General features: G+C 36.0%; 1 protein-coding gene and 1 long non-coding RNA gene across 2 annotated transcripts in view; one reads left to right on the top strand and one right to left on the bottom strand.

The window, feature by feature from the left end:
• The window catches only part of LOC110878603 (protein ZINC INDUCED FACILITATOR-LIKE 1), a 55,930-nt gene that overhangs the window by 28,911 nt on the left and 10,786 nt on the right, over positions 1–16,233 (top strand). Inside the window, exons 7-8 of the mRNA XM_022126936.2 lie at positions 6,447–6,496; positions 6,570–6,645. Coding sequence (XP_021982628.1) covers positions 6,447–6,496; positions 6,570–6,645 — 126 coding nt within the window. The remainder of the gene's footprint in view (positions 1–6,446; positions 6,497–6,569; positions 6,646–16,233) is intronic.
• On the bottom strand, positions 15,270–16,064 carry LOC118482099. The gene is made up of 3 exons (XR_004867213.1): positions 15,941–16,064; positions 15,785–15,854; positions 15,270–15,680 (listed from the first exon to the last, which is right to left on the bottom strand). It is a non-coding gene; the product is annotated as an uncharacterized LOC118482099 (long non-coding RNA).

Below are 16,233 nucleotides of genomic sequence, written 5' to 3'. Positions count from 1 at the left end.
TAAAAACGGGACGTAAAAAACGGCTCGTAAAAAACCCGGGTCATAAAACGACTCGTAAATACATTTACGGGGGCGTAAAAAACGGCTCGTAAAAACGTTTTTTTGTAAAAAAATTATGACAAAAATTGTTTTTTGTAAAAAAATCAGTGCATAACAACGGGGCATAAAAATGGCTTGTAAAAAAACCGGGTGATAAAACGACGGATAAATAAGGGGCGTGAATACGGGGCATAAAAACGGCGTGAAAAAACGGGACGTGAATAACGGCACGTAAAAACAGGGCGTAAAAAACGGCGCGTAAAGCGGGGCATAAAAAACGGCGCGTAAAAGAGGGGCGTAAAAATGACGGGTTAAAAAAACGATGCGTAAAACTTGGCGTAAAAAAACGGCGTGTGAAAAAGTCGGGCTTAAAAACGGCGTGCAAAAAATTGCTTTTTGTTTGAAAATCTGGATCTAAAATGGTTTTTAATTAAAAAAATTGTTTTAAAAAAACAAGTAATATAATAATACCAAAAAAAGTAATAAAAAAACAATAAAGACAAAAAAGAGTAAATTTACTAAACTACCATTTTGCATTAAAATATTTAAAACATAATAAGAAAAAAAGTATTTAATATTAGTTTTAATTACTTTTAATCTCATCCATCTATCTTGAAGATCTAATGGTTGGAAAGTGGTTCTCTCGGTTCTTACAACTGGAGGTGGCTTTCATTTTAGCGGCCCCCTATATGTGTGTGTGTGTGTGTGTGTATATATATATATATATATATATATATATATATAGGAAAAGTGTAAAATACAATACGGCTTAACGTACATCACGTACGACAACGTGCGTGATTATGTATATAAAGTGCGTGATTAATGTTTTCATGATGCGTGATTAATGTTTTCCAATATGCGTGATTTGGGTGTTTTAGTTTATAACGTGCGTGATTTTCAAATGAACGTGCGTAATTATCTGTCGTACGTGATGTACGTTAAGCCGTATTGTACATTAACTGACCTCTCTCTCTCTATATATATATATACATATATATATATATATACATGGATGGGTTAAAATGAAAACCACATTGAGTTGTGAGAACCGTGAGAACTAGGTCATCCAAAAGATTTTTCCAAATTTTTTTTTTCTCAAAAGTCGTAAAAAAATCACTTGTTTCAATAAAAAAATTTTAAAAATAATTACCACATACCCACATTTACATGAGGCGTAAAAAAATATTTATATTCGTACAAAATTTACACCAGCATCTAAAAAAATTGAATCAGTTAAAACTATCGACTCGACAATTTTTTTTACTTTTTTTACAGATATGTTTATAATATTTTCATCTACGTTTGTGAAATAAAATTTTCGTCCAACTTGTATGGGAAGAAAAAGTTCTCACGGTTCTCACAACTCGTGGTGGTTCTCATTTGAACCGAGCCCTATATATATATATATATGTATATATATATGTTATATGGGTGTGTGTACATAAATGAGAATGAAAGGAATGTTATTTGGGGATGATGCCCAAGTTGTGAGGAAATTAGTATATATAGTATAATGAGGCAATTATTCTCTATGATGTGTATTGATAATTGTGTATATCTTGGACATGTTATCTCAATATTTACGGGAATCACTTTCTAAAAGTAGTGTTAGCCTATGCATTGGTATCACGAAATCAACTTGGGGATAATAAATAAAAGAGAAAAATGCTCGGATAGTCCTTGTGGTTTGTTATTTTTCACTTTTAGTCCCTAACTTTCTAAAATTATAGCAATAGTCCCCAACTTTTGCAATTTCGTTTCCGGATAGTCCCTGAAGCGGATGGAGGTTATTTTTTGTGTTAAGTGGGTATGAAATGACAAGATTGCCCTTACTAATAAAATATTAATAAAAATAATATTAATTATCTAATAATAATGGGACCCACTTTTACCCACCTCCACCCCGTTTCTCTCTTTCTTGTTTTTGTTTGGTGTTGTTTGTTTTTTCAGAGGTAAAATGTCTGCAGTCTGCGGGCCACATCTGCAGACATCTGTAGCAGAAGAGGTGGACCAAACCTCTGCAGTCTGCAAGAAGAAGACTGTTTTTTTTAACTGCTACAGCGAATTGTATAACAAAACATCAAAGGAATAAAACAAATTTACCGCAAATCATAATCAGATTATTTACATCTAATCAACTTCATAACACTTGCAACATCATAATCATATTTTTTGTGTTAAGTGCGTAATTCGCATATTAACAGATTATTTAAACTTTAGAACCGGAAATAAAAAAACCTAATTAATTAGATCCTCGAACACTTCAATATTTCAACCAAAAAAAAAATCATTACCGCAAATCATAATCATTTACATCTAATCAACTTCATAACACTTGCAATATCCAACTACGATTCTAACTCAATTCGCTTACAACTACGACATGATCTAATTATTTAACATCCTGATAACAAGTTCCTAACCTTACTACAAACAAAATTACTTGATCTAACATAAAATTAACCCGACATTAAACACATATCAGAATCATTCATGCAGCGATTTAAACAACAAAACATCAAACTTATGTCGCATTATTGTAATATTAACAGATAATTCAGAGTTTATAACTGCAAATCGGTTCAAATACCTGAATCTCCAAACCGATGAAACCAACTGTTACCTGCGATTGGAGTAGCAGATGGTGGAGGTCGACGGAGGAGGTGGAGGCGGAAGGTGTTGACGGAGGAGGCAGTGGTCGATGGTGAACGATGCAGCAGGTGGTCGACGATGAACGTGGGGGGCGGAGGAGGTGGATGTGGAGGTGGTGGCGGAGGAGGTCAGCTGGAGAAGGTCTGGTGTGGGCTGGTCAAGAAGGATGTAGGGTTTTGAAAAAGAGATAGTCTTGAAGAGGGTTGAAGATGTAATTCCACATCTGCGTGAGGAAGAGCTCTAGAAGAGTTTTTTTAGTGAAATCTATTTCAAAAAACAAACACGCTGCAGACTCAAAGGTCTGCGCGTGGTCTGCGCGACGTAGACATAAGAGGGCATGAAGTACTTCTTGCAAAAAATAAACACCCCCTTTGTGTCTGCACCGTAAGCCACCCACACCAGACAAACCCACCCCAACCCACACAGACCATCGCCGGAAAAACATCCACTTTTGGCATTTTCACATTTCACACAGTACACTACACAACACTCATGGTCATGGCGACTTTGAACAATTCAAACCTTAATTAACAACGAACAAGAAATCAACATTCCACACCTCTTCAATTCTTCAATTCCAGTTGACTTCTTCATCTCAATCCTCAACTCTCCACAGGTAACCTTTCAATTTCATCTTCAATATGTTAAAAGATATAAAAAATTACTCAACCGATTATTAACAAAACTCTGAATCCAAGCTCACACAGCTCATATCTAACCAAAATCAATGGAATTCAGATCATAAATTAGGGTCTTCTTATAATTATGACGGTGTTGGTAAAAATTTGGAGTCAAAATCCTTGAAATTAGGGCTTTCTCAGGAGTTGACTTTGAGTTATCTGTGTGATAATTCAAAATTTGGTCAGAATCAATCCGAATTTGATAAATTTAAACGAATATTGGTTGTTTCTGAGGATAATAATAATATTAACAATAATAATAGTGATTATGATAATAAGCACGATTAGGATGAGAATTGGTTTGTAGAGAGGGATTTTTTACAGTTGTACGAGAATTCGAGAGGTGGAAGATAATGAGAGTTATGGGATGGTTAGAGAAGAAAGAGAGAGAGGAAGGTGGGGGTGGGGTTGTTATTATTTTTATAAAGGAGTAGGTCCCACAATAAATAAATCTATTTAGTAGGTTAAGTTATTTTATTTTATAGTAAGGGTATTTTTGTCATTTCACATCCACTTAACCGAGAAAACTAACTGATGTTAGGCCTAGGGACTATCCGGGAATGAAATTGCAAAAGTTAGGGACTATAGCTGTAATTTTAGAAACTTAGGGACTAAAGGTGAAAAAAGGGCAAACCACAGGGACTATACTGGCATTTAACTCTAAATAAAACTAAAACTTATACTAATAACATAATCAAAACTCACATAGATTAGATATATTGTGGAGTAAACTGCAATTTTACCCCATAGGGTCACTCTGACCCCATCCTGGGGAAATTTCGCACTCTAACCCCCCAACTTCTGAAAAGGCCTGCAAAATGACCCCATGCTGTCAAATAACTTAACAGATCTGTTAAATGGTATGTAAAATGACTATGTTACCCTTTTATATTACCCCCTATGGTTTGTTGTAAGCAAACGTATTACCCCCTAGTGTTAAACGACTATATTGTCCTTTCTTATTACCCCCTATACTTTGTTATAACAAACAATATTACCCTCCGTTTTAAGTATTTCATTGCTTCCTTACCCCCTATAGTAAACAAAACCATTCCCGCCAAAAATGTTTGACCAGCCAAAGTCAAAGGCTGCAGAAACTAAGTGTAAAACTTTGTATTTGATGTGATCCACTGTTTTATTGATAATAGAACACTGAGAAATGATCATAAACTAAGTATTCATAACATTCACTTATTTATTGATACTAAACCTGCTGCACTGAATCTGACCACAAACTAAATGATCAACTGAATCTGATAAACAAGTCCTAATGGATCATCTAACCTGCTGCAAATGGACATGAAACTGCTTAGTTGATGTGAATGGATCATCTAACTGCTGCAAATGCACATAAACAAACCAAACGTAACCGCAGATGATAAAATGGTTGCAAATGCACATGGTCATTTAATCTTAACACTCATCATCACTCACTGGTGTAACATGATCATCTAACTGCTGCAAATGCACATAAACAAACAAACCAAACCTAACTGCAGTGCAGTGTTATCTAACATGGTCAAAATGGTCATTTAACAAACAATTGAAGTGTTATCTAACATGATTATCTAACTGCTGCAAATGCACATAAACAAACAACTCAAACCTAACTGCAATGTTATCTAACATGGTCAAAATGGTCATTTAATCTTAACACTCATCATCATTAACACTCATAATGACATTATAACTAAGCCTAACTGCAGTGTAACTGACTGTACTTCATCTAAATTTTGACCATAAAACCTACTGCTGATCATTAGTCATCATCATTAACACTCATAATCTTAACACTCATCATCATCCACACAAAACCTCCTGCAAATGACAAAAATGACCATATAAACAAGTAGACTGTAATGCATGCATGCAAATTTTGACCATTAAACCTGCTGCTGATCATCATTAACACTTAAAATCTACACAGTCATCATCATCCACACAAAACCTGCTGCTGATCATCATCATCATCATCATCAGTCATCATCATTAACATCTACTTTAAGTTAAGTTAACCTACATATTACACATTACTAATCCTACTTAACTACTAAGTTAACATCATCCCAACTCTCTGGTGGATAATGGAAGTTGAAGACAAGCCTACCAAACATGGAGACAACCAAGTGGACCACCAGTGATGAGCTTGATAGGCTCATTGTCAGGTTAACTATAAAAAACACCAAACAACACAAAATTAACATAGAAATCAGACTAATTTTTAATACCCTGTTTATAACATGAGATTAACTAACACTGACACAAATCCGACCTTAATGGGGTTCATACATGAGATTAACTAATACTGACACAAATCCGACTCTAATGGGGTTATACCCAAACTGTAATATCTAATGTCAAACCTTGATTAACTAACAATGGACGATTGTACCTGACGTGTGGTAGATCTGGTATCGGATTAGCCAACATACTAGCGACATTTGGTTAGAGCGCTGTGAAGGGTCGCAGTTAATCGGAGATGAGGGCAGTTGATCGGAGAGGAGAAGATCGCCAGAGAAGAAACAGGATGAGACCTTATAAGGTGGGGGAAAGTGGGGGGGGGGGGTAAGAGTGCCAGGAGTGTCATATGTATAGGGTGGTGTCTTGAGTAAGATACAAAACTAGAGTGGATATGACCTTTATACCCCTTGATCGTTAATAAATTATGTTGACTTTAAACAGAAGTTGACAACAGGGGGTCATTTTGCAGGCCTTTTCATAAGTTGGGGGGTCTGAGTGCGAAATTTCTCTGGGATGGGGTCAGAGTGAGAAATTTCCCTGGGAGGGGGTCAGAGTGCCAGTGGCTTAAACCTCAGGGTGTAAAATTGCAGTTTACTCTATATTGTGAAAATCTAAGATAAGTTGCATCTCTCTTCAAGACTACATATACTTAAGCCTTTCACTTTTTAACGAAACATTACAATTGTTCATAAAGAGTTAGTTACATAATTTCTTTATGTAAACTTTAACTTTAGACACGGTCATATTTTGGTATCTTAGTCTAGTTTGTCTTGCATGTACTCCACATCTCCTCTTAATGTGTATTATAACTTGTTTTTATTTGATATTCAGCCTGCAGAGAAATTTCCAAGCCTAGTATCTTCTGATTCTCTATTTGGGAGGTAGTCATGATATTAGATGCAAATATTATTTGGTTTATTTATGCAAAGATTTCAACCATGACTTGTGATGCAGGTTTCCATACTTATTGCCTTGCCTTTGCATCTCTATTTTCGCATTTGTTGTGACTATTGGTGCAATTTGGCTTCCGGTATGGTTTTATGCAATTAAAATTTTCTTCATATTTCCATTAATAGGAATCTTAACATAATATTGATTCAATAGTAATATTTCTTTTATCTAGAGAAACATTTTTTTAGGATACTAAAGTTTAACATGTCCCCCGAACAAAGATATAAGGCCCCAAAACAAGGAAACCCGATGGTTGCATCATTGCATTAAAGATAGTTCTTAAACCTATTATAATCATCAAATAACAACGAAATTGTCAAAACATCAATTACACCAAGTCAACAAACCTTATAAATTAAACATAAAAGGTCATCTAAGGTTGATAAAATGCTATTTTGAAGAGTAGGGGAGCTCAGAATCCATGCCGTAAACTTTCTATCAAACATAAATATCCCCTAATATATATGCTTAAAATGAAGCTACTTAGTGGGTCCTAGTTTAGGTTAAAAACAAGGATTTATCATTTTAAGTAAAAAAATTATCATCCACCATTAATAAACGTTCTTAATAATGAATATACACATCAACACTAAATCATCAATAAAAAACACATGGCCGTGAAGCAAACCTCAACGTCAACTACTCGACACTAGCCAAATAATCTTGGACATGTATAAGGCTCTATGCCTGCTATGTAGTCGCACTCACATGTAGTAACATTAATACGTCTTCCTTAATTATCGGATCATACATCATTCATTTAACCTTTAAACTTTTATTAAGCATCGCATGTCAATTAGTAGTCAGTCAATATATAACATGTAATAGCTAACAGTCGTTTTAGAGAGTTCTAACTGTTTAAAGTAGCATGTGTATCAACTCAAAATGGTGAAATAGGGTGTCTAGAACTCACCTTGTATACCGTACTTGTCTTTAAAAACCACTCTACCTCTGACCAGGCTCGTGAACCTGATCAAAAGTTCACATACTTACGGGTATTCAACACGTGTACATGAACTAACTTTGTGCGTACTTTCATTCCAATCATGAACTTCAAGTTCACGCTTTAAAATGGGTTGTACTTAAAAAGGAAGAACGTATACTTGAAACCTAAGTGCACACTTATAATAAGTGCATACTTGATCATGGGTGTAAACGTATAACATGAGCGTATACTTCAATAGAGGGCATATACTTCAATAGAGGGCATATACTTAGTGTCAACTACGTATATGTGCACCACCATTCTGGGCACAAATGATAAAGAGGTTATGAATGGTTTACTTGATTATAAGACTAATATGTAAAAGAAATAGACATGCAACATTTGGTTGTATGTAAAGCATATGTGAAACTCTAGCCTCACACCTCGGAGCACCTCACACTTTTAAAACCACACTTACAAAAGAAAAACAAAGTACAATATATATATATATATATATATATATATATATATATATATATATATATATATAGGGTGGGAGTTGGCTACAAAGTCTATTTTCCTACAAAGTGTAAAAAGTCATAAAACACTACAATTTCAGCCTTAAAACACACTCTAAACTCACAAATAACAAAGTGAAGATTACTAAAACGCCATATTTGTGGGTTTTGTGTTGTGTTTTGGATGATAAGGCTTTGATTACCGAATGACAAACATTAGGGTGTTTTATATTGATTATCATGTTGTGTTTCATATTCATAGTTCTACAATGATGTGTTTGAAGTTTTTATGGAATGTTAGGGTTTGGATATTGTGTTTTATTGATCTTCACTCTCTTATTTGTGGGTTTTGAGCGTGTTTTATGGATGAAATTGTAGTGTTTTATGAATTTGTACACTTTGTCGGAAAAATGGACTTTGTAGCCAAACCCCACCCTATATGAAATCAAGCAAGATATTTATATATATATATATATATATATATATATATATATACTAGTCACTTACCCGCGCGATGCGGCGGGAGTGGCGATTTACAATAGGATACTCGTTTACCGTTAGTTTATCCGTCGTCTCGTGATATATCGTATAGTACTTAAGTTAGTTTTCTTATTCGTGATCTTCTACAAGAATAGTACAAAACAAGGAAGTAGATGTAATTAAAAACAAGAAGAGTTCAAAACAGTCAAGTAGCTAGACAAAACAATAAAAACAAAATGCGGGGAGTCTCTTGTATCTCTTCCTGTTTTACCAATACATCCGTTCGCTTATGACTTTCTTGTATCTTCTCCTCTCCTGTACCAGATTTCGACACATAACAAAATGTTACACGCTTACAGGTGCTTTAAAATAGTAATTAAAAAGTAATTTCAGGAAGCAAATAAGGCACATAATCTACTAACTTACCTTCGTTTTGATACGGATGCGATTAATTAATCACGCAACACTTCCTGGTAGACAACATTTGATGTGTAAACTCCGCGTTGTTTGAATTCTTTGGCGAGATGTACCAACACCTTCGTACTTTGTCTTGAAATCCCTCTTGATAACGCGACATAAAGTTGTCCATGTGAAAATACAGAATCCGGTAGATAAATACCAACGTTCGGAATTGTTTGACCTTGAGCTTTATTAATCGTCATGGAAAAGCTAAGTCGAATTGGAAATTGTTTTCTTTTCAGCTTAAATGGGAACATGTCATCTTCAGAAAGGGTTAGAGGGATTCTTGGCAAAAAAACTCTTTTTCCGGCATGTTGACCGACTGCAATTTCCGCATCAATAACATTTCGCATGAAACCCTTACATATCAACCGCGTGCCATTACACAGGCCATGTGATGGATCGATATTACGTAACAATATTATTGGGCATCCAATTTTTAAATGAAGCTTATGAGGCGGCAATCCACTAACATTTAGCGAATTTAAGAACTCGACCGGATAGAAGTTGCGCTGATCGTCTTCAGCTTCATCAAAACTGTAATAAACTTTTTCCTCCCCTTGAAAAATTTCAATCATTTGATTATTAATCTCGTCAACACTATCATTTTTAGTGGACAATATTGCTCTAGAGATTATATAATCTGAAGAATATACATTATCTTCAATTGATGGAAAGATGGCATGGATCAATTCTTTTATAGCGTTTTCTCTGTTGTTGCACTGAATTGTCATGTCATCGGGTATGCGGATATAGTTTCCTTCGATTGGTTCTTCAGTTCCATCGCCGACTCTTAAAAGAAATTTAGAAAACCATGGATCTTTCAGCGCTCTCATATTTATGGTCAACCGCATCTTCTTAGTCAAAGACCAAAGAGGTGACATTCGTACGCTGGAGTCTACAATCTGTGCTCGAGTGCCACGTTTGATAACCGGCAACACCTGTCTGAAGTCACCTCCCATAACCATTATCTTTCCACCAAATGGGAGACTAACACCTATAATGTCTTGGAATGTACGATCGACTGCCTCTATCGCTTGTCGTTTAGCCATCGACGCTTCATCCCATATGATTATTTTGGCAGAGCGAATCAGTTTAGCGGCCCCACTCTGTTTTTTAATATTGCACATTGAATTATTTTCAAGATTAAGAGGAATCTTGAATCTCGAGTGAGCCGTTCTACCTCCTGGCATATTATTAGCCGCTGCACCTGATGAAGCTGTTGCGAGAGCAATAAGACCACGTGACCGAATTTCAGCAAGCAAGGCAATGTACAAAAATGTTTTTCCAGTTCCACCTGGACCATCAATAAAGAACACGCCTGGAAGATCATTATCAACATGCATCATGATCTCATCAAACACATTTTTTTGGTCCGGATTAAGTGAATGTTTGGCACTCAAGTGTTCAGGTTCCAAAACAATCCCATACTCTTCTTGTAACTCACGATAACCTGCATCTTGTAAGTTAACATCGTCAGTTATCTTAGGAAGGTCGAATTCATTGAAATTTTTACCCATGGATTGTACCAAGACACTTATTTCGGTAAGAACCATATTTTGAACTCGTTCTATACTTTGACAGTGTAACCGATGATCTTCAGATAGTGAATCAAAGTGGTCATTCCATAACTTTCGAACATCTCCAGGTTGGCAAAAAATCATTATGGTCGCAAATAACCTTCTAAGAGCATTGGGAAACTAAAACGTAGAGGCTTCTTCGAGACATTGTGATAGATATTCATCGTCTTCTATTAAGCCTAACTCAAGAGCTGCTTTCCGAAATGTCGCACACCGTTGACCATTAACTGTGCAAAGATGTTCGAAAGAAGTAGGCCCTCTGACATTTGACAAAAGTAGGCGTAAGTAGTACCTTTCTCCTTCGGCTGGATTAGCGGAAACGATACGACCTCTTTGTTTTTTACCGAAACGACGACTCCAACGGCGTGTGCTTCCATTCCAAGTATAGTGTTTTGGAAAATCTTTATACAAATGTACCCTTGCTGTTTCATCGTTTCTATTCTGATCAAAAAATGCTGTTAGCATGGTTCTCTTATCCCTTTCCCTATCAACAATATTAGGCATCAAGTCATCATCTCTAAATCTAACCATCTGATTATTTGGGAGATGAAGTTGTAAGGCTAGAACAGCAGGAAAGATTTGAGAAAGAGAGAAGGAAAAAATTCGCCACATAGCCTCTGGGGGCGATATGTAGCGTGCATCTTGATATCTTTTTATCTCATTAATAACAACCCCTGGCTCACTTTGATCGACTTGAATAACCTGTTTGTCATGTCCTTTATAAACATACTTGAAAAGATATTTCACAGATTTTATACTTGAGCAAACTTCAACATTCATGTGGCAGTTAAACATCATCAAAAGCCTTGGGTTATATGGGACCACCCATCTATTATCAAGTGTTTGTCCTCGTAGGTCCACTTCTATCCCGGTGTCTCTCCTTCGATACAACGGATACGAATCTTCTCCTTGTGTCGTCTGTTCGTTAAATTGTCTAGGATAGTGAAAACGACAAATTTTAGGATCACCCTGCATACAAGGACTGCTTGATCGTAAATTGCCGCAAGGACCGTGAATCATGTGCTTGACAACCATCTCATGCAATCTGGGATGTGTTAGTTTGTTAGGAATTTCAGCACACACAACCTTATCATAATGGTCCGCGTTATTGATCTTGTGTTGCGGGTACATGATTAGGAGAAAATGTGCGTGCGGCAAACCCCGCTTTTGAAATTCAATGACATAGACGTATGACTTAACTTCCCCGAGGACATGTTTCTTGAAGAGTTGATCCTTAAGATCTTCTAATTTAGCCCGGAACACTCTTGAAACAAGGTCTGGACGATCTGTAGCAGTTTGACCAACATGTAAGTTATCACATATCTCAGGCCACTTAGGATTACATGTCATTGTAAGGAATACATCAGGCTTGTCGTCGTCTTGAACTAACGTCATCGCATCTAGAAACCGACGTCGCATGTCGCGAGGCCCCCCGATGAAAGATGCAGGCAACACAATTCTTTTCCCGACTCTGTTTGCATGAACCTCGCCAGTATTGACGCAATCCACAATACCTTGGTACAATTCGGCTCGAATTTTTTCCTGGTTTCTCTCACAAAATTCTAAGCGTGACGTCTCAATTTTGATGTAAACATCAACCACAAACTGCTGTAGCAGCCTACCACCGAACAAAAGCACATTATCGGTAGATCGAATCTGGAACTTGTAACAGTAGTACTCTCGCATAGCCACGGTTGTTCTACCACTTCGTGTGTTAGCCTCTGAACGATGAAGATGTATTAAAAACAAACAGTTAATAAAAATAAAACGCATTACGCTATTTTTATGATCTTCACTTAAAAAGGATAACAAATTGTTGGTACCTTCCATTTCTCCTTCGATGTTTTCATTGTTGCGAACCTCATTGCTTGATACTCCTTGACGTGGTATGTTAGCATGCCAACCCGACTCACCATTAGGAAAAAATAAAGGATACGACAATGGATCGTAACAACTGAAGTACGGCTGAATAGTTTGTCTATATTCAGACCTACCGTACACTACAATACTTCGTTTATACGAAGTGATATTGTCATTACCTTCAACCCAAATACCAGCAACCTATATAATTGTGAACTATAAGTAAGTAAAATAAGCAATTATATTAAATAATTGCAATTAATATAATATATTATATATACCTCCGATGTCGTTGGTCGGTTGTACACCCTTTGGTCAAGTTCAACCGAAGTATTCAAAGTGACTCTATAGTTGTCCAGAGGTCCTAGTTCCGCAAGTCTTCTAAATGTATCGACATATGGGTTTGTAGAAAGAACGCGTGTTAAAATCTGAGTAATACGCCGATCAAGATTTGGCCATCGGAGTCTGTGATCTAACTCAGTATCAGGATCGTAAAAATACAACTGCAAGTACCTAGGAGTCCCATCCCTCGGAACTAATTGGTCGATTCTGTGATATATTCCTTTATGTGCACGAAAAGTATATACGCCGTCTCTCATATTGTTCAATGTATCATCCAATGTCACACCCATTGAGGCAAAAGAAAAATTGGTGTTATAAGCACGGATGTTTTGCCTAAACAAATCTCCAATTTCATCTTGAGACGTGAAAAGTCGGTACAATTCCTCTGGAATTTCTAAGTTTGCTAACACGGTTTTCCCACTCATACAACAAAAGGTATCAAATTCAAATTGAAATCGTTTTGCTCCACAATTAGGACATGCGCCTCGTTCCTTTAAAACACGATGCTCTCCAGGTACACCATTGTAAACAAAATTATAAGGATCATCTTCTACGCTCCCATGTTGGAGGGAAGGTTGATCAACTACTTCAGCAAATTGGGGTAATAAAGTACGCGGATGAATTTGAATACCTAAAAAAATTGGTGTATTAAGTAATGAAGGTTGTAAAAGATGTCAAGTTCAAAAAAGAAATCTTTGTTAAATAAATAGAAACCTCGTGATGTTCTATGCCTGACTACGTCAATTACATCATCTATCGGGGTTTGGTTGACTTGACTGCCATTTGAAATACGCATTCCATTATCGTTTGGTGTATTAGAACATCCTTCATTGTACTCCTTGCATTTTGTAGTAGAAACACTTGAGGCGTTCTCATTTGTTGTTTGTAGAAATTGAGTAATATTAGTTTGTAAACTTCTTAACGGTGTCCTTTCTGTTGACCTATTATTCATTAAAGATATTGATGAAGCACTTTGGGGGGCATCACCACTCCCAAATTTAGATACTTTGTTATTTTCTTTGCGTGCAGCATAGTATCTTTTTTGATACTCTTTTCGTTTTTCAGCTTTAGTAGATGCACTCGAGCTAGAAGCATGATTTCGAGGGTTTGAGAGTCCATTAGTCATTGTAAATTGAAAAAATGACAAATACCTTGCAAATTAAATAAAAGAGAGTTATCATAGATGATGAAATTCTCAAATCATAACAACATTCCAACACATAACTTAGAGAAAAACAAACCGAAGGATAACATTGAAATACATAATGATAACATTAAAATACATGACTTAAACGGAATATCATGACTTAGAGAAAAAAAAAACACAAATCCTTAAAACATTGACATACATAATGATAACATTAAGTGAAAGCCAATCTAAATACTTGGTGAAACAATGGTCTGCACAAACACCGCACCCTTAAAACCTCGAAACCAAGAAACGGGATAAAAACATTCGAAGGGCTTCATATCCATTTCAATTGTAAACAACTTCCCTAATTTAGTCATCACAAACCAATTACCATTTGTCACATAATGTGTTATATCGCACCACAATGACAATGATATCGGGGGGATCGGAGGACATGATAAGACCTTAATCCAGTAATCCCCTTGTAGTGTCCATAGGTCAATTGTCATCTCAAACATGCCAGTGCTAGCAAACATGTGAAGCACATTTTTTACATTAACTAAAACACCTTGAACCATTCCATTAGAAGGAACGGGTAGAAAGCTTATCTCCTTGAACTGCTCCGAATTAACATCAAAACAAATCACCACATTCGTACCTCCAATCCAACATTCGCAAACAGTGAAATATAGAGTACCACCACAAAATGTGCCAGCTGACCAATTGAAATGAGGGCTTAGGTACTCTTGTCTTGTTATGAAAGGAATATTTCTCCAAGAGTCTACTTCCCTAGAATAAACATAGACACCAAGTACACCACTCCTACGCTTTATATGCAAGACCTTGTAATCATCGTCAGCGTCAACGTACAAACCAATGGCATCAAGGTTATTTATATAGAATCCATGAGAATCAGGGGTTGACAAACGCTTGAAAGCAGTAGTTGTTGGATTCCAAAGAAGCAGCTCGTATGTATGATTCAAGCAAACACACAACAATCCGTTCAAATGTGAAAGTATTGAGACATCATTATTTTGGTGATGGAATGGAAATGTAACTGTTGAGCTTGGACCATAGTCATTGTTATTAGAGATGATTGGACGAACAGAACACGTTAGGTCGTCAATTAGTAGAACTCTCTGGTTAGATGAAACTACTGAGCGAGAACAATGTATCTTTACGAAATCTTGTGTTGACAATAACGCATACCATTGCTTACATACACTCTTAGAACGACCTACATCCTTTGCTGGCAGCCTCGTTAATATCTCAAACACGATTGTATGAGTAGGAAGGTCAGCCATGGTTATACCTTCGTTTAATACAGATAATGATTATTTAGTTGTCCAATCTAAGAAGATTATACCTTGGTGATAGATTATAAATATTTCTACAATTACATCAATATGAGGGAAACAAAAAGCAAAACACGAAACACCAAGAGAGACTTTAATATTCAACAACTAAACAAATAACAACACCAAATGTTTCTAACTTAAACACAAATTGGATAACGATCCATAATTTACATATCCCGTGCCTCGACCATATCCGGTTCGTACGTAATCGTACTCAACTCCGTAGACTTCAAAATATTAACTGAAATAACAAATAAAATATAACTTTTATTAAACTACATGAGCCATTAGATCTAACTAATTATTAGAATGTTCATGTGTAAAGCATAACATACTATCTGGTAGATGAACCAACTTGAGACGTGATACATATATGATGGACCTTTGTTGCACGGCTCGAATGGAACGTATCACATCGGAAGGCTTCAGGGCAGACAAAAACAATTGTATTGTGTGACCACTGTATATTACGATTTTGGGTTAAAGTTCTTCTAATAATAATATTTTCTTACATATAACGTAAATATTATGTTTGTAATATGTTAATAATAAATAATAACGTACGTCTTATCTTGAAGAGAAAGTTCAAAACAACATCGATCACGTTTGCCTTCTATTATTCTCCCAACCACATCTAAAACCAAATCAGTTAAATCGTATAGACCATATGTAAAGTTTTATATATTTAATAAAAATTATAGATAGAGAATTAATATGTACCAACAATATCCATTTGAGGTCTCCTGTCATGCTTCAATTCTATAATGGAAGGGACCAATGGATATAAAGAAGCACCCCTTGGAATCGTAAGCGTAAGTGAAGAAAGCTTTGTATATTCGTTGATGACAATTTTCTTCTAGGACCAAACTAACACGTAATTCTGGTACTTTGGGCACTCAAGATAGTTGAGATTCTCAATTTGGAAATGATTCAACGAAAAAAAACCACCCATCAATGACGCGTCATTATATTTGTGTATCAAATTTTGTGGGACGAAAGCAACAATTTTTTGT

The sequence above is a fragment of the Helianthus annuus genome, chromosome 9, assembly GCF_002127325.2.
Source record: "Helianthus annuus cultivar XRQ/B chromosome 9, HanXRQr2.0-SUNRISE, whole genome shotgun sequence".
Classification (NCBI taxonomy): Eukaryota; Viridiplantae; Streptophyta; class Magnoliopsida; order Asterales; family Asteraceae; genus Helianthus; species Helianthus annuus.
The sequence above is the reverse complement of the archived record's forward strand: the minus strand, read 5'-3'. Positions and strand labels throughout refer to the sequence as shown.